The 26,467-nt window shown below is 39.4% G+C and overlaps 1 protein-coding gene across 1 annotated transcript in view; it reads right to left on the bottom strand.

Moving 5' to 3' along the window:
• Positions 1-21,700: 21,700 nt before the first annotated feature.
• BFSP2 (beaded filament structural protein 2) overlaps positions 21,701-26,467 on the bottom strand; it is a 63,232-nt gene continuing 58,465 nt past the window's right edge. Inside the window, exons 6-7 of the mRNA XM_039837164.1 lie at positions 24,050-24,270; positions 21,701-21,960 (exon numbers count right to left, since the gene is read on the bottom strand). Coding sequence (XP_039693098.1) covers positions 21,957-21,960; positions 24,050-24,270 — 225 coding nt within the window. The 3' untranslated portion in view covers positions 21,701-21,956. The remainder of the gene's footprint in view (positions 21,961-24,049; positions 24,271-26,467) is intronic.

Here is a 26,467-nt window from a genome sequence, read left to right as displayed (position 1 = left end):
TGTTTTACAAAATGGTTATTTTTATAAAAATATTTGTTAAAATGTAATGAGTTAATTCTTCTTAAAGGAATATTCTAAATATTTTTCAGTTTTAATTTCTAATACAATATATATCACTGGATATAGCCTATATAAGCATTTTTTGAGTCCTCAATACTTTTAAGAGTATAAAGGGGGAAACATAAAGAGTGTGTGGTTTGAAATAATAGAAATGTCTTGCTCATGTAACAGTACAAGGTGGAAAGGAAAGCTCTCCCCCGCCTCAAGCTTTTCTCATGTTGTAGCTCTACCAACTCTCAGAATCTGCCCATCACCTGTCTTCAGTTAACACAGGGAAAGAGAATGAGAGAAGGCATTGGAAGGTTTTAGTAGACCAAGCCTGCAAGTGGTAACCACTTCTTCCTTACTTTCTGTTGGCTAAATTCAGTCACAGGGTCTCCCTTCCCCTCCCCTCCCCTCTCACTGGCAAAGAGGCTGGAATGTGAGGGATGTTGCAGGCAAGAGGGGCTGGGAACCACACGGCCATTCTTAACTTCAAAGGAGACTGAGAAATACAGTCTAGCTGTGTGCACAGGGAGAAGAAGAAATAGATTTAGGGTGAAGGGCTTGTAGTCTCTGACATACCATCCCAGGTTCCTGGTACACATTTCTTATCTAAATTATTTCTGATGTCCCCTTAATCTTTTTATTTATTCATATACTTTTAAAACTTTTTATTTGAAATAAAAGACTCGCAGGAAGCTTCAACAACAGTATAGCGTTTTGTGTACCCTTCACGAAAGGAAACATCTTACATAGCTGTGGTACGACAAGACAGCTGACAATTGACATTGGTTCATTACTGTTAAGTAGACTACAGACCTTATTCTGTTTTTATCATTTTTAAAAACTTGTATTCATGTGTGTGTACATTTATATATCTTTTAATTAAAAAAATTGTCCTACAGTATGTGTTTTAATATGTGCCTTAGATCCATTTTTGGAAGTGTGTTATAAATTGTAAAGAAATAAAAAGTGTCCAATGGGCTATATCAATAACCTCCCTGATATGCCTGTAAATGGGTGGGATGAGAGGGGGCTCATTTCTTGCAAACCTGAAGACTTGTGCAGCGTAGCACTGTAGAAAGAACATGAAAACTAAAGGCAGATATAGCTGGGTTCAAATCCAACATCTACCACGTCCCAGCTGAATGATTGAAGGTGGGTCACCTAACCTCCCTGAGACTTCTCTATCAATTTGCAGCATAATAAAGTACAATTCTCACTTTATAGGCAGGCTGCTGTGAGGACAAAGTGAGATCATGCACATAAAAATTTTTGCACAATGCTCTGCAGAGTTGTACTTATAATTAGGAACATAAAGAGGTACAGAGTGTGACAGGAATTGGGATTAGTGCAGAAACTGGGATTCCTAAACCCAGCCCCAGGAAAGCAGTGCCATCCAATGAAGATCTGAATGCAGGTCCCAATCTCTTAGGTCATGAGGACCCCTTTCTAATGACATAATTTCCAAGAGATCCTTCACCCATAACTGCTGCACTTATGCTCTGATACAGCCAGCAACTTCAGTTGTTCAGATCTGGGAATTTTGAAATTTGAGGCTAAAAGAAATCTTTAATATCAATGGGGAAAGACACTTCAGTTTACAGTTGAGGCTCAGAAAAGTGAAGGCTATTGCGAAAATCATACAGCGAGCTAGACACCAAGTGTGACAGAACCTATGCGCCCTACCTGCCAGTTCAGAGCCCTTCCCACTAGGCCATGCTCTTAGGTTCTCAATGTTTCTTTGCCTTTTCTCTTCTTGCTTCCCATCCTTTTCTGAGCCCCATTCTTTGAGCTTGGGTTTTATTGCTTCTCAGTCTGAACTTCCTTAATTTGAGATCACGCCAACATTCATTCCTTCCTTCATACAGGCCTTTATTCATCCATCGCTGACCGAGTGGAATTTGGTGCCAAAGCCTGTCTGGACAGCGAGTGTACAGCTGGTTATCAGAGGGTCCTAGTGAATGAAGGTGTTTCATTATCAAGACTAGTCCCCAAATGCAGAACAGGAAAGCCAGCCCCTCAGTGGTACTAGATAAGATCTAATTATGTATTAGCATCTTTGTTTAGGGGTTCAAAAGTCCTACAGGCTTCAGAGTGATTTTAAATCACCTCATTTACATTGCGTGATCTGCGTTTAGGGACTAGTTTAGTAACGATTATTTATCTACTTAGCAAGCTCGAAATTCACATTTTCCCCCTAGCACACAGTTAAGGAAACGTAGAGAAAGGCTCAGGTTTGATAAATCAAAGATGAAATAGGCAACAGACCAAAGAGATTGAGCTGTCTCATTTTAGCCCCTGGGTTCATGAGTTTTCTGAAGCATTTTCATGCCTGTCTTAAGAACTGCTAAAGAAGGATGGAATGTTAAGACTTATTTAAGACAAAACAATGTAAATTCAAAGCTCATACCACATTCTTTCTAGGAAGCTGATACTTTAAAATATTCAATCAACCACTGGCATCATCTTTCTAAAATAGCACACATTTCCTTTTCATGTTATTTCAGTTGTCAAAGAGGCAGATGAAACTGATAGTTATTTGGCTGAATATATTTGTGTTGGGTGATGTCCCCATCCTGTCTCTACACCCAAGCTATTCATTCAACAAATATTTATTAAGTGATATTAGTGAAGTGCAGAGTTTTTCAAGCCATGAGTCACAGTATATTGATGGGTCATAAACTCTGTTGGACTGCAACTGGCATTTTAAAAAATGAAATAAAACCAAACAGAATAGAAAACATTAATGCAAATTATGTGTAAGAAGGGTAAATATTGCTGCATGAAACTTTTGGTGCACACTGTATTGTGCTATAAAGTTTATGTCTTATTGTGGGTCACCATCAAAAATGTTTAAAAACATCGATATAGCATTTAAGAGCACAGGCTCTGGAGTTAGCATTACTTCAAATTCTGGCTCCCTCACTTCCGACATGTATGATTATTGAGCAATTACTTAGACTCTCTGTGAAACGGGGATTATGATAGATTACGATCCAGGACTAATGCACCCATTGGCCTGGGTGGCATATGGGCACCGTGACTGGGGCACATGATATTTTTAGGAGCCTACTAAAATGTTTTCATTTCTTTTGAAATCAGAAGAAAAAATGAACATTTACTATTGAGGAAAATATTTTACTTTTTTCCTTATATCATAAAAAAAATGAATTTTTTAGGGCTCATAAAAATTTACTCTGGTAGGAGGGGCTCTTGGAAGAAGTGCCTAGGGCCTGTGAAAGTCCCAATGCAGTTGTGAACTGACCTAATAGGTGGGGTGACCAACTCGTCCCAGTTTTAAAGGGAAAGTCCTGCCACCTAGGAACTCCCTCAGCCCCAGATAAACCAGGATGACCAGCCACCTCGCTGATAGGCTTGTTGTGGGGGTGAAATTAGATGGTTGCTGGCAAAATGTGGCAGAAACCGAGCACATCAGTGTTCAATAAATGCCTTAAGATGCATCAGGCATTCTGCTGGCCTTTGAGGGTTGAGGGTTGATGAACAAGACATAGATAAGCCTTTAAGAAGCAGTGGAATACAGCAATTGAAAGTGTGAACTCAGGAGCCAGACCACCTCAGTTCAAATCCCAGCTCTGCTACTCATACTTATTCTTGATTTGGGGTGATTTTCTCAGCCTTTCTGCGTCTCAGGATCCTTATCAGTATGATAGATATGATTGTACTTTTACCTACTTCCCTGGAAAGTTGTGACTATTAAATGAGTTTGTGCTTTCAAACTACTTAGTAGAAATGCATTCAGTAAGTCTTAGCTATTTGTATCAGTTAGCGACTTGAGTTGCTATAACAAAATGCCATAAACTGGGGGACTTAAACAACAGAAATTTATTTTCTGAAAGTTCTGAAGGCTGGAAGTCCAAGATCAAGATTTGTATAGTTGGGTTCTGGTGAGAATTCTCTTCCTGGCTTGCACATGGCCACTTCCTCTTGTGTTTGCACATGGTGGAGAGAGAGGAGAGCAAGATTTCTGGTGTCTCTTCTATACATCCTAATGAACAGAATTGAGTCATGCATCCAACCTTATATCACTCACGGGCAGAGGACAGTGGGGTTACCATGACTGGTTTAGCTTAACTGTGATTCCTGCAAATCCAATTGGTCTTCTGTTAACAAGTAGGAAGAGGGGAATGGCTGTTGGGTAGGCTTCTGATGGTGTCTGCCACCGAGGAGCTCCCTGGGAAGCTAGGCAAAACACTAACAGGTACTACAGAGTGGGAAGGGCAACACTAATGGTAAAAATAAAGATGGAGGGGTGGAATTCTTTAGGGATGTGACAGGCATGTGAGTTGGGTCTTGAGGCTTGAGGAAGATTTCTTCATGCAAAGAAGAGGAAAGAGAGGAAGGGTGTGGAAGTAGCCAGAGAACAGAGTGGTCAGGGCCCCACAGGAGTTTGCTGGAAGGGAGACTTCAGGAGGCAGGAGTGGGTGATAAGTGATAGAATTGAGGCAGGAGACGTAGAGTGAGCCCAGACCATAGAGACTTGGATGCTGGATTAGGGGGAATGGACTTGATCCTGAGAGTGGTTGGGAGCTTTTGAATATTTAAATCAGGGGAGTGGCTGATTGGTTGAACATCAAGGGAAAATCCATGTATCTTGGTCTTGGATATGTACTTTCCAGTGGACACATGATGGTGAGGTCGGGGCTTTTGAAGTCACAGGATAAATAGATGTATCTTCTTGCATGCAACTGAATAGTTAGGGAAGAAAAAGTTAAGAAATGTATCCAGTAAACAGCTTAAAATTTATTTAAACATTAAAACAAGCATGTATATGTTGCAAAGTAAGACAAATTTACAGGAATAATGAAGATAAAAATAGAGGACTTTAAAGAAATTATGAGTTGTGGTGGTCTCTTTGGGGTTATGAGCCCAGTCCTCTTGAGTCTACATTCACTGCCCTCTATAATTAGGGGTTTGTTGGTGGAAAAGTTGCAAAGGCCTGGGGTAAGTAACAAGAGCAACAGGAAACTATCTTATTCCCTCTCAACATATTCCTTACTGGCCTGCCTGTGCCTGGGACACCTCTGAATTAATAAGCTTCTTCCTTGGAAAGTGTCTTTCAGAGGAGAGTTCACAGAATTTATTGAAACATATTATGCTGAGTCATTCTATTGTCAACTTGGTTAAACTGGAAACTGCATTTCCAGAATTAGGCTTTTCTGTATGGCTTCAGGTTATAGTTGGCCAAAAGAGGAACTTCTGCAAAATTTGGGAGATGGAAGAGAAGCAGCGGCCATTACTCTCAGGACATCATCATGGTTAGATGCAGTGACAGATGAAGAGGTGCCAGTGGGTCCAACGTATCCTGGTTCTCCTGTACTCTGAGACCAGCTCTTCTATTCAAGTAGTGGACCCTGATGACCAACAGCAGCCCCTGGCCCCTCACCAGAGGCCCGGCTGTGGACCCATAGCCAATACAGGCAACAGCTTCTTGTAGATTCCTCTATCAGCTTCCCCTTTGCATCCCACTTCAACAACAGATATACTTCTCAGATTGACACATTGGTGACTCTCTGAACTCACTCCTTTCTGACCAACTGCCACTTCCCAGCTCCTTCCATCATTGTTTAAGGTCTGATTCCAAATCCCCACAGCTCATTGTGGTTCTGCTTCTCTGATTGAACCTGGATTGGCAAACATAATTTCCTTTTGATGCTACACTAAGTCTTGAAGAAAGAGAGGTGTTGATAGAAAATAAAAAGAAGAGGTAATCAATCTTAAAGCTGTGGCGATACTTGAAAAGGTACCCTGGATAGGACACAGCAGTGGGAAACCACAGACACCAGATGTACATTGAGATGAGGGATCTAAAGGCCATGGAGAGGTGAGAGAGCATCAAAGGAAAAAAGGTTTCTGCTTCCTGCTTTCACCATAATCTGTCTCTGACAACAGCTTATTCATTCTTTTCTGGCTGTCAAAATGGTTTGCTGAACAATGGCTTGTAACAGATGATGCTTACATCCCCAAGAGAGAAACAAAATCAGAGAAAACATATAAAGGCAGGTCAGTGGAAAATAGAATACCGAGTGAGAAGAAAGTCACACAATGAATTCATTAATCTAGACAGGACTCTCATAAATTCCTTTTGTAGCGTTGAATTTATAAAACTACATCTTGCTCTATTGTCTTTATAGTTGGAATCATAGGAGAAATAGTTATAAGTAGATCTTTCCTTATTTATTTGTAAAATGATTACGGAGAATGTTGTCTACTCTATTGTTCATGACCTTATACATCAAGATTCACATAAAAATTGTCCTTTCAGAGTTCAAAGATGGGAAGGAAATTTGAGTCTTCCAATGGTCTGGAAGACATTCATTTATGAGGCAAAAGAAATATGACATCTTTTATTCTTCTTGACCTGGCTGCCAGGAAACTCAGCGATACATTTTTTTTTTTTATTGGACGCAGAAGTGTTCTTTAGTCCAAATTAGTGTTATTATTTTGTTTCTTTTTAGAGTCTGTAATCTCCCTTGAAAATTTTCTTTACGGATGCTTGAGGCAATTCTGTCTTTATTGAATTTTCTATATTGAATTTGCTGTCTCTTGCTTTCTCCTTTGGTTTTGGAGACAACCTAGAAAGGAATTATTTTATTCCTGATACTTGACACAATTCCTTTCCATTCCATGTAAGAAACCAACATGATCCTTGACTGAGAGGAAGACAAATGAGAAGGTAGAGGCCATATTTCCAGTTTGGACACAAATGAAATTACACTTGTACATGGACATTAAAAATACGGTTATTTTTGTCTGAAATACAACTAAGATATGGAACACCTGCAGGATTGCTCATTTTTATGGAAGCATTAGAAAAGATTTAATAGATTGCTTCTAAACAGTCAATGAAGATTTTTCAGTCATATGATAAATGTGCTTACAGGTTACCATAGAAACTATGGGCTTTTTCTATGAGTCCTCAGCTTTTTCATTTTTAGGTAATAGTCCAGTTAATAAAAAAAAGTTATAAAAATAGTTTTCTAATAGAATCATATATAGGTGACTTTATTCTTTAACTTTTTGAAAATGTGGTTATATAATTTGCAATTAGAAATTAAATTTATAAAGAACAGTTTGTTATGACAACAAACTGAGTTCCCATTTGTAAGGTTGAAGTCTGTAAATTTAATCATAATATATCTACCCTCAGGCTACAGAAAAGTGGATTAAAATCAACATGGATAATTTAATCTGAAGCCCTCAAGGGAATTCAAACTAGTTCCAGATAATGTGAAAACAATAAATGTCAAGGAAAATTCAATCTCATTTTATTAGAAATATAAAGGATCTGGGTAGCACGGGCTAGTAAAATGTCAAGAATTGACATAGTAATTATGTAAACATATCATTGTAAACCCAAATACACCTACACTGTGTATACACACAAGCACACATACTCAAAACGTAAGCACAATGAAAGTAAGGACTCTTTTTTTGATTTGTGGTATCTCCAGAGACCAAAACATTGTCTTGCAGTGGTAGGTACTCAAACATATATTGAATAAATGATCTCAATACAAAAAGCATACAATGATACCAATATAGATAAAAATAGCACCCTCAAATAGGGGCATGGTCTCCATAAGTGCTTTGCACCGTAAGAACATACGCATGTAGAATATTAATCTAACATAATAAGATCTATGAGTTGATAAGCTAAGACAATAGAATGGGTTGAAGAGGACATTGTAGAGCTAAAGAAAAGTCAATTAGATATGTAATAAATGTACTTCATATTGTTATGACTAGATATGGCTGGAAGTCAAATTTTGGTGGAAGACCCAAGATAATCACAACGAACGTAGAGAAAATAGAAAGATTTTAAAAACTAGAGAGGAGATGATAGACGCAGAAGAGAGCAAAGACGATCCTTTGATGGCTTTTAAATATAGACTCTAACAAATGGAACAGAAAAAATACTCAGAGAGGTAAAACAAAAAAGTTGCCTTGAAATGAAAGAACAGAATTTTCAGGCAGAAGGGCATATCGTATAATTGGAAAAAACCGAATACGAACAGTAGAAATCAAAGCACATCTACATTCTGATTTATTTAAGAACTTGAAAAATGAAGAAAAATATTCATGTCTCCAGGAAAAAGCAATAGGGATAAAGAGTTAGATTGGCCTCAGGCTTTTTCACAATAGTTAAATCTAAGAAACTATAAAGTGATGTCTACCAAGTTCTGAAGGAAACAGAGTGTGACTTTGTGCCTGGTTCAGTTCTTATTAACAGAAACAGACATGCTCAAACGTGAAAGAAGTTGGGATGTCAAGTACCTATCAGCCATCAGCTCTTCTTGGAAAACTCCTTAAAGGTAAATGTACTTAAACAAGACATGAATCAAAATAAAATTCCAGGAATGAAAATGCTGGGGTAAAAGTACTCATTTAAATATAAATTTATTTAAATATAAGTTCATTTAAATATAGACTAAGATTGACCAGCAAATGGAATTATATGTTGGAGAAAAGAATGTGTATATAATCAACCTTGATAAAGTAAAAATGATGTGTGAGAAAAAATATTTAGAGGGAAAGAGAAGGGAAAAGGGGAAAAGTGTGGCTGTGCTAATAATTACATGTTGTTTAGCATAGAGACAATTGATAGTGTATAAAACTGAAACATGTATTTAAAAGAAATACTTAATATTCTAACCTCTTAAAAGTTTCATTATCTTTTAAAAATAAAATCCTAGGCCCAAAAGAATCTTATAGTAACTAATATTTCTTAAGGTAAAAAACATTTATCAGAAGTTCACTATTTCTTTCAATTTCATGTCACATTTTTTTTTTTTAATGTTAAATGCAAGTGAAATGAAACCTTATTTTTTTCATAAATAATTTATTTTGGTTGCTTCTGTTTCATCTCTTTTGATCAATATTCCTTACCCACTGTGGGCACAGACAGAGGGCTAGAGATCGCCAAATGCTAGCACAGTTTATTTCTGGATGATGAGATTTTAAGTGATTTATTGTTTCTTATTTGAACTTCTCAGTGTGGCTTAACATTTCTATAATGAGCAGATTTTTTAGGTTTTTATTTTTTAATTATTTTGGACTTACAGAAAAGTTCCAAGAATAGTACAAAGAATTGCCACATTCCCTTGATCTAGATTCCTCTAAATATTAATACTTTGCATTTGCTTTATCACTATTTGTGTGTGTGTCTATTTCTTTATTCCCCTGAGCCACCTGGAAGTAGGTTGCAGATATAGTGTCCTCTTTACCCTTTAATACCTCAAGTGTATTTCCTAAAAACAGAAACATTCTCTTCTATAACCAGAGTACAATTATCAAAATCAAGAAGTAAACATTGATACAATACCAATACATACTATTATCTAACCTACAGACCTTATTCAAATTTGTCAATTGTCCTTTATAGAATATAGAAACATGCCCTTTATAGAAAAAAAATTCTGGTCCAGGATCCAATTCAGGTACATGGGTTACATTTAGTTGTCATGTCTCTTTAATTGTCATCTGGTTAGTTTCTTTGTCTTTTCTTATCTTTTATGAACTTGAAATTTTTGGAGACAGTGATTTTTTTTTAGGTTGTCTCTCCATTTGAACTTGTCTGTTTTCTCATGATTGGATTTGGATTATGCATTTTTGGTGGGAATAGCACAAGAGGGATGTTCTCTCTCAATGCAACATCAAGAGTCACATGGTAGCAATATGGCTCATTCTTGGAGCACGTATTTTTAAAATAAAAAATACGATCCTTAATTAAAAACAAGAATAAATTAAGGGCTACTTAACATTAACCACGTGACAGTGTTAAAAGAGTGAACAGATATGTATGTCAGTGTCAACTAAAGCAGCCACCTGTTTGGAATAAGCCTCTTGTGGAAGGAAACCCCCCTCTGTTATGATGTTTACAGTGTGGACAGCTGATGGGGGATTTGGGCAAATTGTATGCATGGTCAGAGTTCTGGCATGAGGCAGATGGCACACGCAACTTGGCTACTTTGAGGAGAGTTTGATAAATGGATAATGTGCAGTGGTGTAGGGTGCCGAGGAGATCACATGAGCTAGTGTGGCATCCCCAGGCTGGGGCAGCAGGGCACTGTTACACCTCTAGGTTTGGGAGAGTGAAAGGAAGGAGCCATTCCTAGACTCAGAAAGACAGAATTGTGTGGAGACGGCTGACTGATGGGGCAGAGAGCTTTAGTCAGGTCCTGGGCCAGCTGGTGGTGATGCCACAGGGAGGGGCAGGGGAATAAACACTGGTCTAACTCTTTCTCCCCCTGCATTCTCCTGCTAGTGATCCCTATTGCTGGTATACACTGGAGTCTGTGGGGAAGGAAGCCATTCTCACAGTTCACAGTCCATACAGATCTGCATTTCGGGTATAGAGTAGGTGGCTCAAAGTTGAGTGTTCAGTCCTCCAGATTCTGGGGTAACCAGGGAGCTGCTGCTCTTCAATGGAGGACAGTTGTCAGAGTGGTGGGCAGAGCCTTTCTCTGACACTCGAAGAGTCTGCACTGTGATTCTCCTACTGAGGCTTGCCAGAGTTATGTACAGTGTCTCTGTCTGCAACAGACACTTTAAAAATTATTGGGTGTATTGGCCATAAGACCTAGGGCAGCTTGCATTTCCTTGAACCTGCTACAGAGCCCTTTCTTGCTCTAGGCCCCACATAAAACTTATAGTCCCTCCATGAGTCCACAATGAATAAACACACAAACACAAATAAATAAATAGGGGAGAAAGGAAAATTTAATTACAGGAGAAAGCCAACTGAAAATGTAGAAGAAGGGATAGATTTTAAAAAAAATCACCATTTCTCAGCCATATTTGTAATAAATCATTCAGGTAAGAATCATCAACCGATACTAAAACTAACACTAGTGGGAGAAAGTTTGAGGAGTAACGGAAAGTTTATGTAGTCTCAAAGTACCTTCCCACAGGATGCTTATTCATTACAAAGAGGAAAGCAATAACTTTAGGGCAGAGAATTTTACACCACCTTAACTAGTGATCAAAATTAAGGTCACCAGTAATGGGACATATTGACACCATGTGCCTTCAGATCAGCTTTATAGTATTCCAACCTAACATGCACACCCTAAATCATCTTGAGGAAACATTAGACAAACCCAAATTGAGGGGCATTTTGTTAGTCTGAGTTGAATTGTGTCCCCCCAGAAGATATGACGAAGTCCTAATTCCTCAGAATGTGACCTTATTTAGAAATAGGATCATTGCAGATATAATTAGATAAGATGAAATCTTTTAGAGTGGAATGGACCTTAATCCAATATGACAGGTGTCCTTATAAGGAGAAGAGAAAAAAACAGGGAAACAGACATTCGATGGGAGAATGTCATGTGAAAACAGAGGCGGAGATTGAAATGCTGCAGATGCAAACCAAGGGAAAGCAAGGATTGCCAGCAAACCGGAAACCAGGAACAGGCCAGGAAGTATGCTCCCCGCCAGGTTCCGGAGGGTGTACGGCCCTGCAGACACCTTGATTTTAGCCATCTAGCCTCCAGAACTGTGAGATAATACATTTATGGTAATTTGTTACAACAGTCCTAGGAAACTAATACACCTGTGCTTGTCACAATGCCAATGTCATGAATTACCGACAGGAAGATTGAGGATTTTTTCAAATTCAAGTACACTAAAGAGACATGACCACTGAATGAAATCCATGATCCGGAATTTTCTTTTGCTCTAAAGGATATTATTGAGATAACTGGTGAAGTCTGAATGAGGTCTTCTGATTGGCTAATGGTATAGTTACCAATGTTAATTTCTTGATTTCGATAATTGTACTGTAGCTATTTAAGAGAATTTCCTTCTTTTTAAGATATAGCCATTGAATTGCTTAGGGGTAAAGGAACATCACATCTGCAACAGACCCAACAGGCAAGAAGTAGAACAAGTGCAGAAGATCGACACTACCAGACTTCAACCCTTATTATAAAGCTATAGTAGTTAAGACAGTGTGGTTTGTGAAAGAATAGACAAACTGATCACTGGAACACAATAGAGAGAGGAAAAAGGTGAATGGATGGAACACGGAGGATTTCTAAGACAGAGAAATTATTCTGTGTGACATTCTTACGGTGGATACATGACATTTGTCAGGACCTATAAAAGGTACCAGGGTGAATCCTAGAAATAGACCCACACAAATAGTCAACTGATTTTTGGCAAAGGAGGGAACAACCGGACATCCATGAGCAAGAGAAATGAGTCTGGACACAGACATCACATCTCTCACAAATATTAACTCGAAGGAATCATAAATCTAAATGTGAAATGCCAAACTATAAAATGCTTACAAGATTACGTAGAAGAAAACTTTGTGTTTGGTGATGTTTTTTAGATACAAAACCTAAAAAAATGTATGATCAATGAAAGAAAAAATTTGGTAAGTTGGACTTTATTAAAATGAAAAACTTCTGCCCTGCAGAAACCGCTATTAAGGGAATGAAAAGATAAGTCATAGACTGGGAGAAAACATTTGTAAAACACATGTACAATAAAGGATTATTATCCAAAATATAGAAAGAACTCTTAAAACTCAGTAAGAAAACAAACCAATTAAAAAATGGGCAACAGATCTGAGCAGACATCTCACCAATCATGATATACAGGTGGCAAATAAGCCTATGAAAAGATGCTCAACATCAAATGTCATTAGGGTATTACAAATTAAAATAACAATCATGTAACAAATGTACCTCACTAATGTAAGAAGTTAATAATAGAGAAAACTTGGTGGGAGAGGGAGTATAGTGGAACTCTGTAAAATATGCTCAATATTTCTGTAAACTTAAAACCATTCTAAAAAATTAAGTCTGCTAATTGGAAATTATTACTTAATAGTATAAATTTTAAATACTAAATTTTTAATTTTAAGTTTGTGTCTCAGTGTTTGCCAGTCAAAATTTCTAAAGCTAAATAAGTACATAAGAAATATAAATATTTTAAAATAACTTTTGGTAAGTTCATGGCATTTATACTTACGAAGTCAGTAAAATTTAAAACTGCATTAAGATTTTTGGATTCTCTCTCTCTCATAAACATTTGTGGAATCTGACTAAAGGGTATATGGGAATTCTCTGACTCTTCTTTCAACTCTTCTGGGTCTAAAATTATGTCAAAACAAAAAGTTAAAAAGAAAAAACCCAAATCTTGTAGCTTCATGGGTTGCTGAGTTAAAATAGTTCACAACCAAATCTGGATCATCTTGCTTCTGAAAAATCAAGCTTTGTGCCTCTTTCCTCATGGTAGTTGATGTAAAGTACATGTACTCACTTTAGAAGGGTTATCCCAACAAACCCAAGACCACTGGACTCCTAGAGGTGTCACCCATGCAGCAGACTCCCGATGGTTCTCAGGATTTACCTCCCAGCCTCTGGCATGCTTGTTGTGCCTTACTAGCTCCTTTGGGCCCACCACATCCAATTAACATGGTGAAAACATGTAATGGATCATCTTGGTGTTCTGTGGGTCTGTCTAGACTACATTATGACCAAGTGCAGGAGAACTGACATAGCCTGAGGCAAGACAGTAAGGGCACGCTGTTCTCTCTGCCAAGAAGGCCAGGAGAAGATGAGGAGAAAAGCATTTACTAGGCTAATAGTGGCATACCAGATGTTAGAACTGTGTGGATTTGCTCTGGTAAAAATGCCACCTCTGCAATCTCGCTGTGATTACCTTGCTATTTGATTACTCTGTGATAACGTCCAGTCATTCTCCATGGCCCACCTGACCTGTGCACTGACCAAACAGGAGAGTTAAGTGTGGATATGATAGGAACCACCATCTTCATCTTCAAGTCTTTCGTGGTGGCACTATGGTCTTATGAAGAGCAGAGAAAAACATTTTTAAAAGGTTGCATACCATAAGAGCTTGATAAATGGTAGCTATCATCATCATCGTTGTCACTGTCATTGTTGGTATGGCCAAACTGGGACCAAAATTTATATTACAATTTTCCTTTTTAAAATACTGTATTTTATTGATCCTAAGAAGCACATTGTTTCACATCTCTGAAGTCAGGATATGATAACAGTTGATGGTGCGTTATTGCTGTCCTGTTGGATTAAAATTGAGTTTATTTGCAGAAAATTTCTGTTTGCTTCTGCCTGTGGCTTGGGGGCAGAAACAGATTTACCCGAGGCCGATGAAGTGGAAGCTTTAAAGCCCCTTCATTTGTGTACTCTTCCAAGACCTTGCAAGGATCCCCAGTTACAGCTTTACATGATCATTGTGTTTTTGTAAAATTTTCAAGAATAAGGCATTTCTTATTCATTTTCTTAAAGATATCCCCAAATTGTATAATCTTTGGACTCTGCCTCTGCCAAAGTACTCAATAATAGGAGGTCATTTTAAATTGAATTCTCTGTCTGAGGTTTTTTTGGACTATACAGTACCACAGCCTGCATGAGAACTTGGGGTTCAAATGATCAGGGAAGATATGTTCCCTCCCTCTACCCACTAGCAAATTTGAAACATGCAACTTCCATTGCTGTCCCACTTTGCATGTCCCTTCCTTGCTATCTTTTTCTGTTACAGATTTTCCCAGCTATCTGAAAGTAGAGCGTTCCCGTGAAACTTTTTGTAAGCTAAAATGTGAAGCGAACAGTATCCCCTGCATTCTGAAAGTTTGCATTACATCACTTCACTTTTGAAAAACCTACATTAGTACAAGAGATTTTTTTCATAGAAGTGAAAATCCTTCTCAGAATTCTCTGTTAATGAAAACAGGTACTAAGGTATTCTCATTTCTCATTTACCCCTATTCTAAGGCCTTTATCCCTGTCTCAGTTTATCTGGCATCTCCTAGTAAGCTTCCACTTGGAGTGGTTTTATTTTTTAGCGTTACATCCAGTAATGATGCATCTTATAATCAATAATGCCTTAAGTTCCATGAACATAGTATATAACAGGGTATGCAGGCTGGATCCAGCTGAGATCTGTAGGCAAGCCTATGGAGTTGGACAACATTGCCCCCTAGAGGTCCTTCTTGTACTCTGGGGAGATTAGCTCCCTAACTACTACTGATAATTTAGGAGTTTCTTAAAACTCAGGAAATATTTGGGGACATTGAAATAGATGTCTGGTCACATGCCCTGATTTGCAGGAGGCTGAGGAAGAAACGTGAATTCAGCCTTGATATGCGGTTCATTTCTGTCTGAGAACTGAAATGGTTGTGTTGAATTCCTGATGAAGCTAGACTGAGAAAGAGGCTGTGAGACCTTGGAGAGAAAATCACCATGAGGGAGAGAAGAAACTGGCAGAATGGTTTAGCTGAGCAAGTAGAGGCTAGACGTGAGGTCATGCTAGCTAATTTTGATTCAGCTTATCTCTTCCAGGGCTTGTGTAGTTAAAAGGTCAAGGAAAGGAGAGGAATGTGACATAAAACAAAAGACCTAAGTTCTCAGGAGGCTCAAGAGTTCTGCTAGGGGAACTCCTTCCAAGAGAGCTGGCTATGTGAAGCAATGCAGTGGAGCGGAAGGATTACCCAAGCAAAGTAGGAGGCCTGTAAAACTGTTGGAATGGCAGCCACTCTATTTATACATACCTAGGATACTCAAGGATACCTGCCTTCCAGGCATTTCAGACATATCTGGGGAAGTGAAAGCAGGACTTCTTCCAAATACAACCTCGACAGTTTTCACAAGCTGGTCAAGCCCTTTGTACATCCCACCCATCTCTATGCAACTTTTGTCCTCACAATCTAATATGGCGGCCACTAGCCATGTGTGGCTATTGAGCACTTGAAATATGGCTAGTGTGATTGAGAAACTGACTTTTAAATGTTATTTAATTTTAATTAATTAAGTTTTTAATTTTAAAATTGCAGTAGTATAGAATATTTGCCTTATAAAACTTATAAAATTTTTTTAAGTTTTTTTTATTTTTATAAACTTAGAGTTGATTTTCAATTTATGTAATATCTCCTTAAACTTGATGTTAACAATACTGAATACACACAAGAATTAGTGAATTTACTTAACTTGAACAGGTGTGGTTTTGAAACATATGTTTTTGCTTCAAAGTCAAATAAACTCTTTAAAAAATATGAATCAGTTTTGTCAATATAGAGTAAAAACCTCAAAAGGAAACCATGTTGTAATCCATAATTCAGTTACTGGAAAACGTTTAAGTAAGTTTGGACAAGTTGGGCTTGTGAATCTGCTTTTTCAACTATAAAATTTATGAAATCAAGCAAAATATATTATTAAAACCAGTTTAACCCTGTTTTTCCTTTTTTTTTTTTAATGTGGCTATTAGAAAATGTAAAATTATGCATGAAGCTTTCATCCTATTTCTATTGGACAGTGCTGATCTAGATTATTTAAAGTCAGGTCCACATTTTGTACTTCTCCATCTCCTTGGCACCTAGTGTAGTGCTGACATGTAACAGGGGCTGAATAGATGTTTACTGAGGAATAGGTTTTAATCTTGGAGAGAGTTTTCTATTACTAGGCATGATGATTACTCAGGTGAACTGCTCAGACTGAATTCTCAAAATCATATGTAAAACCACTATTTCACTTCTCCAGGACAGATTATTACCTTACATATTTCTCTAGTCTCTTTTCTCTTGGCCACCAGTAACTGAATGAGGTGACTAGTTTATTGGTTCCTGCCTCCCCCACTTTTTTTCCTTCTGAAAGCACCCATAATATCACTAATTACCATAAAGAATGTTGGCATCAACTTGTCTTAATTATCTAGTCAGGTTTGCCAAGTAGGCTTTTTAGTTTAAAATTGTGAACTCATTTATACATATTTTCCTGTCCTGGAAATAAGATCTTTAGCTGCATAAAAAAAATTAAAAAACAAAACAACAAAGTACCTATGATTTGTCCAAAGAAATTCAATAGTTTGTTGCTCATCCACTTTGCAAAGCCCTTTCTCCTAAAATGTCGCATGGTTGTTGTGTCCAATCCCAGAATTACGCTGAAAGCTTGACTCCCTGTGGTGTGAATTACCTTTTACTCTCCATAGGACTGAGAGAAAATGAAATATTTCCTCTTAGGAATAACAGGGAAAATTGGGATTTCTGTTGACTTTGCGGCATAACACATCTATGCTGAGATCTACTCTAGTTCCTGCTCAACCTATTGTTCAAAGTTACCAGTCTATATGATCCAATTAAGCCAGTTGCTTTAGCTGGAAAATGTTTGCTTTATTTCTTCACTCAACTAGCTGATTAATTTCTTGGACATGATTGGACTTGCTGTGCTGTTGTGTCAGGAGAACAAGCTTCCAATCACGCAAGATGGGGCAAAAACATAGCCTGGGGAGTCCTTCCTCTTCTTGTATGTCAGCATATCCAAACCAGAAGTGCTGGACAACCTTCATATATTATCTGAGGTCAGAAAACTAGGTGGGGAATATCAGGTACAGAATATTTCTGTCTGATAGAATATCGGCTGCCAGATAATTTTTTAGTAGAAGCTTGTCTCAATATATCGGACATATTTCTACTAAAAAGTTATTTGTAGTTTTCTTAAATTCAAATTTACCTGGGCATCTATATTTTTATTTGCAAAGTTCAAAAATCCTTGATAAAGTGCTAGAATTGCCTCCAAAAGGCACCATCCTCTTCTGCCACTTCTCAAAACAAAAAAAAGATAATGTAAGGGTCTATGAAGGAGTATCTGGGACACAATAGCCTCAAAAATGATAAAATATTTGGGAGTAAATTTAATCAAGGAGGTGTAAGAGCTTTACACTGAAAACTATAAGACATCGGTGAAAGTAATTGAAGAAGACACAAATAAATGGAAAGACATCCTGGATTGGAAAAGTTAATATTGTTAAAATGTCCATGCTAACCAAAGCCACTTGTAGATTCAATGCAATCCCTATCAAGATTCCAATGGCATTTTTTATAGAAGTAGAAAAACAATCCTAAAATTTATATGGAACCTTAAAAGACCCTGAATAGCCAAAGCAATCTTGAGAAAGAAGAACAAAGTGGAAGGTATCACATTCTCTGAAAAGAGCTCCTTGACATGGGCCTTGTTATGATTTTTTGGATATGACACAAACATAAGCAACAAAATCAGAAATAAACAAGTGGTACTATACCAAACTAAAGAGCTGCTTCTGCACAGCAAAAGAAACAATTATCAAAATGAAAAGAATGGGAAAAAGTATTTGTAAGCCATATATTTGTTAAAGGGTTAATATCCAAATTATATAAAGAACTCACACAACTCAATAGCAAAAACAAACAAATAAACAACAAATACAATTGACCCTTGAACAACATGGGTTCGAATCTCTACTTACAGACAGATTTTAGTGTCCAAGGGGGGTCCTGGAACCCATCCCCTGTGGATACCATAGGCCAACTGTAGTTGAATTTTGGAGGAGGCAAAATTTATATGTGGATGTTTGATTGCATGGCAAAGGGGTTTGGCAACCTTAATCTCTGAGATGTTCAAGGATCAACTTTTATCCCGTTAAAACACTGGCAAAGAAGTTGAACAGACATTTTTCCAAAGAAGATACCCGAATGGCCAAAAGGTACATGAAAAGGTGCTCAACATCACTAATCATTAGGAGAATCTAAAACCATAATGAAATACTACCTTGTACCTGTTAGAATGGCCAGCACTGAAAAGACAAGAGATAAATGCTGGTGAGGATGTAGAGAAAAAGGAACCCTTGTACACTGTTGGCTGGGGGTGAAGTGGGGGAATTGAAAACTCGTATAACTACTATGGCAAACAATATGAATATTCTCAAAAAATGAAAAACATAACTACTACATTATTCAGCAATTCCACTTCTGGGACTATATCCCAAGGAAATGAAAACATCATGTTAAAGAGATATCTACACCCCCACGTTCATAGCATTAAGCAGCATTATTTACAATATCCAGGACATGTTAACGACCTGTGTCCACTGACGAATGAATGGGTAAAGAAGTTGTGGTATGTATGTATATATGTATATGCATATATAAAGATCTCTGTGTATATATACACAGACACACAATGAAATATTATCTAGCCATAAAAGGGGAAATCCTATAGTTTGAGACAGCATGGATGCATGGATGGACCTTCAGGGCATTATGCTAAGTAAAATTAGTTCGTCTGTGGAATCTTAAGAAAAAAACAAACAAACCCAAATTCACAGAAAGAGACCAGATTTGTGGTTATCAGAGGCAGGGGTAAGGGTGGGTGGGGGAGAGGGATTGGATGGTGATAAAAAGGTACAAACTTCCAGTTATGAGTTCTCAGGACATGACAACTACAGTTAACACTGCTGTCTAGTACATAGGAGAGTTGTTAAGAGAGTAGATCCTAAGTTCTTATCACAAGGAAAAAAAAAATTTTATCTATATGAAATGAAGGGTGTTAATTAAGTTACTGTGGTAATCATCTCATGATATATGCAAATCAAACCATTATGCTGTACACCGGAAACTCACACAGTGCTGTATGTCAATTATGTCTAATGAATCTGGAAAAAAATAGAATATCTACAGGGTAAAGATAACCGGAGACCAGCATGGTGCTTGCTGAATCATCTTACTCCAAATTGACAAAGATCAGACCTGGATGTCTATTTTCACGCCATCTCTGATAAACTGAATTATATGGAAGAGTCATGCAAACTGTCATGTTCTGCTCTGCCTGCTTTGCTTTGTTTCTACTTTTATGTGCACACGTAGACTCGCCAATGAGATTGTAAATCCACCAGGGGAGAAACTGTGTCTTCTTTTTATACTGAAGTCCCCAAGACCAACAAAATGTTTGGGCACCAGTAGGTGCTCAGGAGCATTATAGATTATAATGAATACGAGACTTAAGGACCTTGGCTGAAAGCCAGCCTTGGCTGCGAGTTTACACTGTGTTCCAGGAGTGAGGCCAGAGGCCAGTGGAGTTACCTGGCGGGGAAATAAAGCTCGTCCATGCTTTTGGAGAAGTCCATCGGAAGCCCTCTGGTCTGCCCCAGAACAAATGCTCCGTCCTTGACACCAACACAGCAGTGGCCTCCCCTGCCACCTGTCAGCGGACCACTGCCAGAGTGTAACTGTACTGGATGTTGTGAGAGGAAGCTAGAGTTAAATAAGGCCCTGGTGGAGTTGGGGGACCAGCAGTGCCTTTTTTTGTCTGTTAATGAAGGCTCATTAGCAGCAAGAAACCCACGCTGAGAACTGGAAGCACCAGCCAGCCTTGGTTCTCCCTGCCAAAGGATGATTAACGTAATGATTTATGGCAGCTGCTACTTGAGGTTACAGAGCAGAGGAGACCGGTGTGTGCAGCCTGGCTCAGTGTGTGGTCTGATAGAAAGTCAGGTGGGGGTGCAAATTCATTCTCCCCTTCTTCCAATGGCTGAAATAGCTTCCTGGCCATTCAGATGCAGAAACACCTCTTTTGGATGGCAGACCTTCTGGGGCCCTCCACTGTGTTTAGGTCAGGGATTTCAGTCTTGGCTGGAGGGTAAAAATTTAATTGTAACAAGTAAAAAAGAGAAAGAGACCTCAGGTATGGTACGTCCAACATAGCTGGGCCAGCTGCACACTGTCTTCTGGGGAGGCCCTTGTACCCAGTGGTTAATTATGAGCACCCCCAGAGTGTGCAGCTATGGAGGAATTGGTGCTTTGATGAAATGTAGCATTAGGTGGTATCTTGCCTATTTCTGTGTCTTAAACAACAAACGGAATTATGTACAGATGTCATGCAACTGTAAATAGCTGGCCTGCCCATGTGACTTAATACAATTCCTTTATCCTAGAAGCCAAACAGAAAACCAGTTGGAGCAATTTCAACCAGGAGACACTGTTTCTTACCTTGCTTCTATTTTAAGCTTTCTTAAGGGTAAATAAGATTTCTTTTGTTTATCTGGAACCCTAGGTATTGAGGGGAGAGCGTCTTTGAATGTGCCCATAGTGGATACGTTCCCTGTCTGGATTAGCACTTTATGAGGACAAAGAATCGGCATGGATATTTTGGTCTGTAATTCTGTGTGACAGGTGGACCAACAGACGCTTGTGGAAAGAATTAACAAATTGAGGTTGAGTTTGTGTGTGTGTGTGTGTGTGGGGGGGGTGGTTTGGAGGCACTGAGTGCCTGTGCTAGAACACAGGTGGTGGTTTCAATTTTAATCAGAAGGCAGGGGAATCTTGCTTTGGTAGGTGGCAGATGCAGGAACTATATTTGGCTGGTCCAGGTCCTGACCCTGAAAGACAATTCTGAGGCTGCAAGTGAGGTAAGCAACCACGACCTAATTAATCCCCCACACACTTGAATTGAAGTTCCCTTTAAGTTGATTAAGAGGTGCTCTGCCAGTAGCAGTAAAATGTGTGTGTCCGAACATAATACCCATGCAGAGTACATTAAGGAGGTCTGAATGCTTTGTGATGCCTGCAATTCTATTACATGCAATAAAGCAGCATGCCAATCCCCTCTCTGGTAAATACTGTTCTGCCCCAAATTGTGGCAAGCTTGAATGCCGTGAACACAACTCTTGCCCAAGCATCATATTTACGTTGATAAAGTCAAGAGTAGCTGACCCTTGGATGGCGAGGCAGATAGCATTGTGCTCAAGAAACCTTCCAGAAGCCTTCAAGAATGGCTCCATGAGCAACAGCCAGGCAGGTAAAGTGATATCCGTCTTCAGCTGATAGTTGAACAGGTGGGCAGATTGAGAGCCGCACACAAAGCATTTATTTGTTGAGGGACAAGGGAAGTTGCTCAAGCTACAGACTACTTAAAGGCAGAAGGACCCTCTCCACTTCCAGAAAGCTTTTTAGCTCAAGCTGAATCAACCAGGGAATCCAGCTTGAGGTAGGTGGGGGTAGATGGCAGGTTGGGGGAAACTGCTCAAGGAACTTCATTGGTCACTTGGTGAGGAAGGCAGCATTTTCTTCATGACAAGAGGAAGTTTCTCCATTAGCTGAAACAAACAAGCACATTTTTTTTTTGTGAGAGAAGCCATAGATGATGAAAATTAGTAACGATATCACAGTAAGATTATAGGAAAGGCAGGCATCTCATGGAAAGTTGGCCTTTGGAACAAGACAGTTGGATTTTAAATCCTGGCTTCATGGTTATTAGCTGTATGACCTTGGACAAATGACTTAAGCTCTCTGAGGCGTTGTTTCTCATCTGTAAAATGGGAAAAAATAATGTAGTCCTGGCAGGGTTTAAGGTGAAATGAAGATAACAAAGGATTTAAGGCTGTGTTGGCACATAGCCAGGATTCACTAAATGGTGTTTTATATTCTTGAAGAAAATGCAGCCTAACTTGCTACTTTTTGTATTTGTTTAAAACTGTTTTATGCATTTATTCGGATGTTCCTAGGCATCTGAAAAAAAAAAAAACGGCTTTGTTAGGAACATCTAGCTTTTATAATCAATAGAAGTCAATCCAGTAAGAAGGCAGTTTGGAAAGGAGCTGGGTGACACATTTCCATTTGAAAAGAGGATTAGGCCGCTTCCATGCGGCTCTCTTGTCTTCTGAGGAAAGAGATGTTCAGGGGAGTGCTTTGGAAAGAGCCAGTAGACCTGGGCCCCAGGCCCAGCTCTGCCTCCACCTCCCCCTGTGATCATGGTCAACTCCTTTTCTGCTCTGAGTCTTTTGTATTCTCTTTGGAATCATGGGGGTTGGACTATATAATTGCAAAGCTGTCTCTTAGAGCTGATATTCTATTCAACATATGCCACAGAAGGGACTTTGGAGGGAGACACGAAGATACAGAATTATGATAAGATAAAGGCTTGGATTTCTTTAGACAGCTGGCAAGGAAGCTAAGCCCCAAGACTTATGCATATGTTCCTGGAATCCTTACCCACTAAAAAGACTGCACATATACATATATGTGTACGTATACACATGCATACACACATATACATACATAGTTGGATATATGCCATCCCTACCCCTTGCCTCTCTCCACTATGGAGGCTGGAAAAGCTAAATAGTTGCTTTCCTAGAATCCCTTACAGGTAGGTATGGTCATGTGAGCAGGTTCCGGTCAATAAGAAATAAGGCCAAGTCCATTCGAAGTCTTCTCAAAATATTTTTCCCTCACTGACTGATAAAAGAAGAGAGAAAGGCCTTTTTCATGCCTTCTCTTCCCTCCCCCTTCTTCTTGTCATAAATGAGGATATGATGTCTGGAGCTGTGGTAGGCATTTGACAATCATGGGTGACAAAGATGAAGACGAAAAGCCAATATATCAGGGACGGTATATCAGAAAAGAGCTTGGAACCTTAATGAAGTCATTGAGCAGACTAGACCATCTTATTTCTGGAATTCTTAAATAAACATGATTTATATCCAAGCTGCTTAAAGTGTGGTCTGGGGCCAGCAGTGCAGGCATCACCTGAGAGTTTTGTTAGAAATGAAGATTCTCAGGCTCTACTCCAGACGTACTGAAGCAGAATCTGCATTTTTAAGAAAGGCCCAGGTTTTGAGTGTTTAGGGTGCATATTAAAGTTTCAGGTGCATTGGTTTACAGCCCTGTCAATTAGGCTTTATTACATGCAGGTGAAAGCATTCTAAACCGATGCCATGCATGTACGGTAAGTTCTCACATAATGTTAACAACAGGTTGATGGAACTGTGGTGAAAAGAATAATAAAACCAGTTGACCATATGCTTGCTAATTGATCTCTTGCTAATTGGCATCTCATTAACATTATAACAAAACAACATTGAACGAAATGTTATTCAAGGACCTGCTGTACTAGATAAGTAGGAACACATAGAGGTATGTCTATGTGTGCATATGTGTATATCTGTATATATGATTACACACATATATGTATACATGCATACATATATAATATATATTTGTCTATATATTTGTGCATATATGCATATATGAACAGAAAAATCCTGGAAGGACACAGAGTGGGAGTGTGCGTGTGTGTATGGGAATTTGGGGAGCGATTTCTTAATTCTATAGTGTCTGAAAAAAGATTATTTTTAAATCCACAAGTTGTATTCCTTTCATAATTAAAGAAGAAAAAAGACCAACCCGCTCTCCTCCCTGTCTAGCAGAGCGTGGTAGGACGCCACATCCCTCTGCAGCTGGCCCTTGTGAGCCAGCAGATGCTCGCGCGCCTGCTGCTGCTGCTCCGCCTCTGCGCGCATCTCCCTGAGCTCCGCCTCCAGCCTGCTGACCACCGTGCCCAGGTTCTGCAGCTCGATGTCGTGCCAGTGCTTGGCGTCGTGCAGGGTGTTCTCCAGGCCTCGTTTCTACAAAAGAAAGAACATGGTCCAAACCCAAGGCCGACAGGCAGGGCCCTTGAAGAGGGTGGAGGGCAGAGCCCGTAGGCGGGGTTGGAATTGGCTTGGTTCGTTCATTTCTTCAAGGACAGTGACCTTGCCAGGATTACGTAGGTGGCTCGGTGGGGGAAATAATGAATCCTCCTTAGAAGGCTGGACTCTTGTTTTGTCTAATTCACTGAATTTTCTGCGGGGGGCTGGGGGTGGGAGGTAGATGTGCAGGTGTGTGGGTGTCGGAGCGGGAGGAGGAGGGAGACGGGGAGAGAGAGAGATGAGATATAATAATGAGAGACAATGAGAAGTGATTGAGAAAAATGAGAGGGAGGAATGAGAGAGATGAGTGAAAAATGAGAGAAAAATTGAGAGACAGACAGAGACAGATACTGGTGACAGGCAGTTTGCAGGTGTTTCTTCAAAGAAATCTTTCTCTCTGAACTGCCTCTGGGCCTTTTTGCTCAGAATTTCTCAGCCCCTGGGGGGCCCTTTTTTCCTCTACTGCTAAAACTCCATTCATCGTTCAGCTAAAATGCTGTCTCCTCCAGCACTCTTTCTCAGATTACCATTGTTAGATATGCTCAGCGTTTTCTCCGTTAGTGTTTTAGTAGCCCGTTTTGATTCATTCGTCTTCCTCTAGCTTCCCCATCGCCCCATCCTGAGCCTGTTTCTGAGCTGTGCCTCCTGGGCCTGCGTTAGTTGGTCTCTACCACACAGGATTTTAGTCGTCTCTCTGCTGACGACTCCTGCATTGATACTTCCAGCATAGACCTCTTCCCTAACCACTGACCCACTATTGAACTTCTTACTGGAAACACGTACAGTCCAGCTGCACCTCAAGTCAAGGCATCCAAAATGGAACCACTGGTTTCCCCTTGGACCTGTTGGTTTATCGTATTCTGTGCTTCAGCTGGTGAACTCATGTGAGCAAGAAAATGGGGAAGGACATGTCCCTGATCTTACTCCCCTCTCAAATTCAGTCATCATTGAGTTCAGCTCTTGTATATTCTGAAAAATTTTCACATTCGTGCCCCCTCTTCTCCAGCCACCAGTGCCCAGGATCAATGCTTATCACCTCTCACCTGGGTAACCTTAGTGGCCTCTTAGCTTGTCCCCACCCTCTAGTTCCTTTTTGTCCTGCATTCCTCACATAGCAGCCACCGTGCTCTAAATCCAAATCTGGGCCTGTATCTCCTCTGCTTAACCCCCACCCCCAGCTCCCCAGGGCCCCTAACATGGCACATAAAACTGGCCCAGCATCTTTCCATTTTTATCGCCCCTGCCCCTCACCGTAGTCAACACATCTAGTCTGAGTAAATTGGGTTCATGTTTGCTGCACCTGTACCATCTTTCTCTGTTTCCTCCAGCATCTTTATCTGGCTTGCTCTTTTTTATCCCCAAGTCCAAGCTCAGGGATAACCGACCAACCCAGAAAGCCTTCTTTGACACTCTCTTGCTCTACCACCACCTGGCTGGGTTAGGGCTCCCTCCTTTGGGTTTCCATGGCTACCCAAGCACATGCATATCCTTGAACTTATCATTCTCTACTGAGTTTCTTAGGGGCATGTCTCCTCTACCATGTGGTGAACAGTTTGAGAGCAGGAATCAAGTCTCTGTAACCCTAGTGACAAGATAGTGCCTAGCACAGAGTAAGTGCTTGTGTGTATAGATTGCCCGGGATGATGGCACTTGTAATATAGTACACTTATTGTCCTACCTATCTGTATTTGGCTGGAAACTTCTCATTTTCCCATATACCAGGCCCTGCAAACTGTAGGGCTGACCAGTAAATACCTTTAAAAAACTGTGTGCATCTGTCTAACATTTTTAATAGTTGTAATTATGGTGTACCTATAATTTAGCATTTGGCTTTTTATACAATACATAAGAAAAATATAAATATCTTTCTAAATTGGATTAAGTCAAATTTTGATAAAACAAATTTCTGTACCCTGACACCCAGGAGGAGAGTTTTCACACTCTTTTGATCACTGTGGCTGAAATGGAAGATTTCTGGTTATGACTCCATCTTGAATTACGGCTATTGTTAAGCAGGGGTTATCATATTATCTTATTTAAATCTTCATTCCATAGATCATGAGGATGTTGAGTCAGATTCCCATCCTAGGTACATTTACAGGTGGCAAACTCTGATCAGTAGAAAGTAAATCTA

The sequence above is a fragment of the Pteropus medius genome, unplaced genomic scaffold (assembly GCF_902729225.1).
Source record: "Pteropus medius unplaced genomic scaffold, Ma_sr-lr_union100, whole genome shotgun sequence".
NCBI classification, from domain to species: Eukaryota; Metazoa; Chordata; class Mammalia; order Chiroptera; family Pteropodidae; genus Pteropus; species Pteropus medius.
Note: the sequence above shows the minus strand (reverse complement) of the source record. Positions and strands in the feature narration are given on the sequence as shown.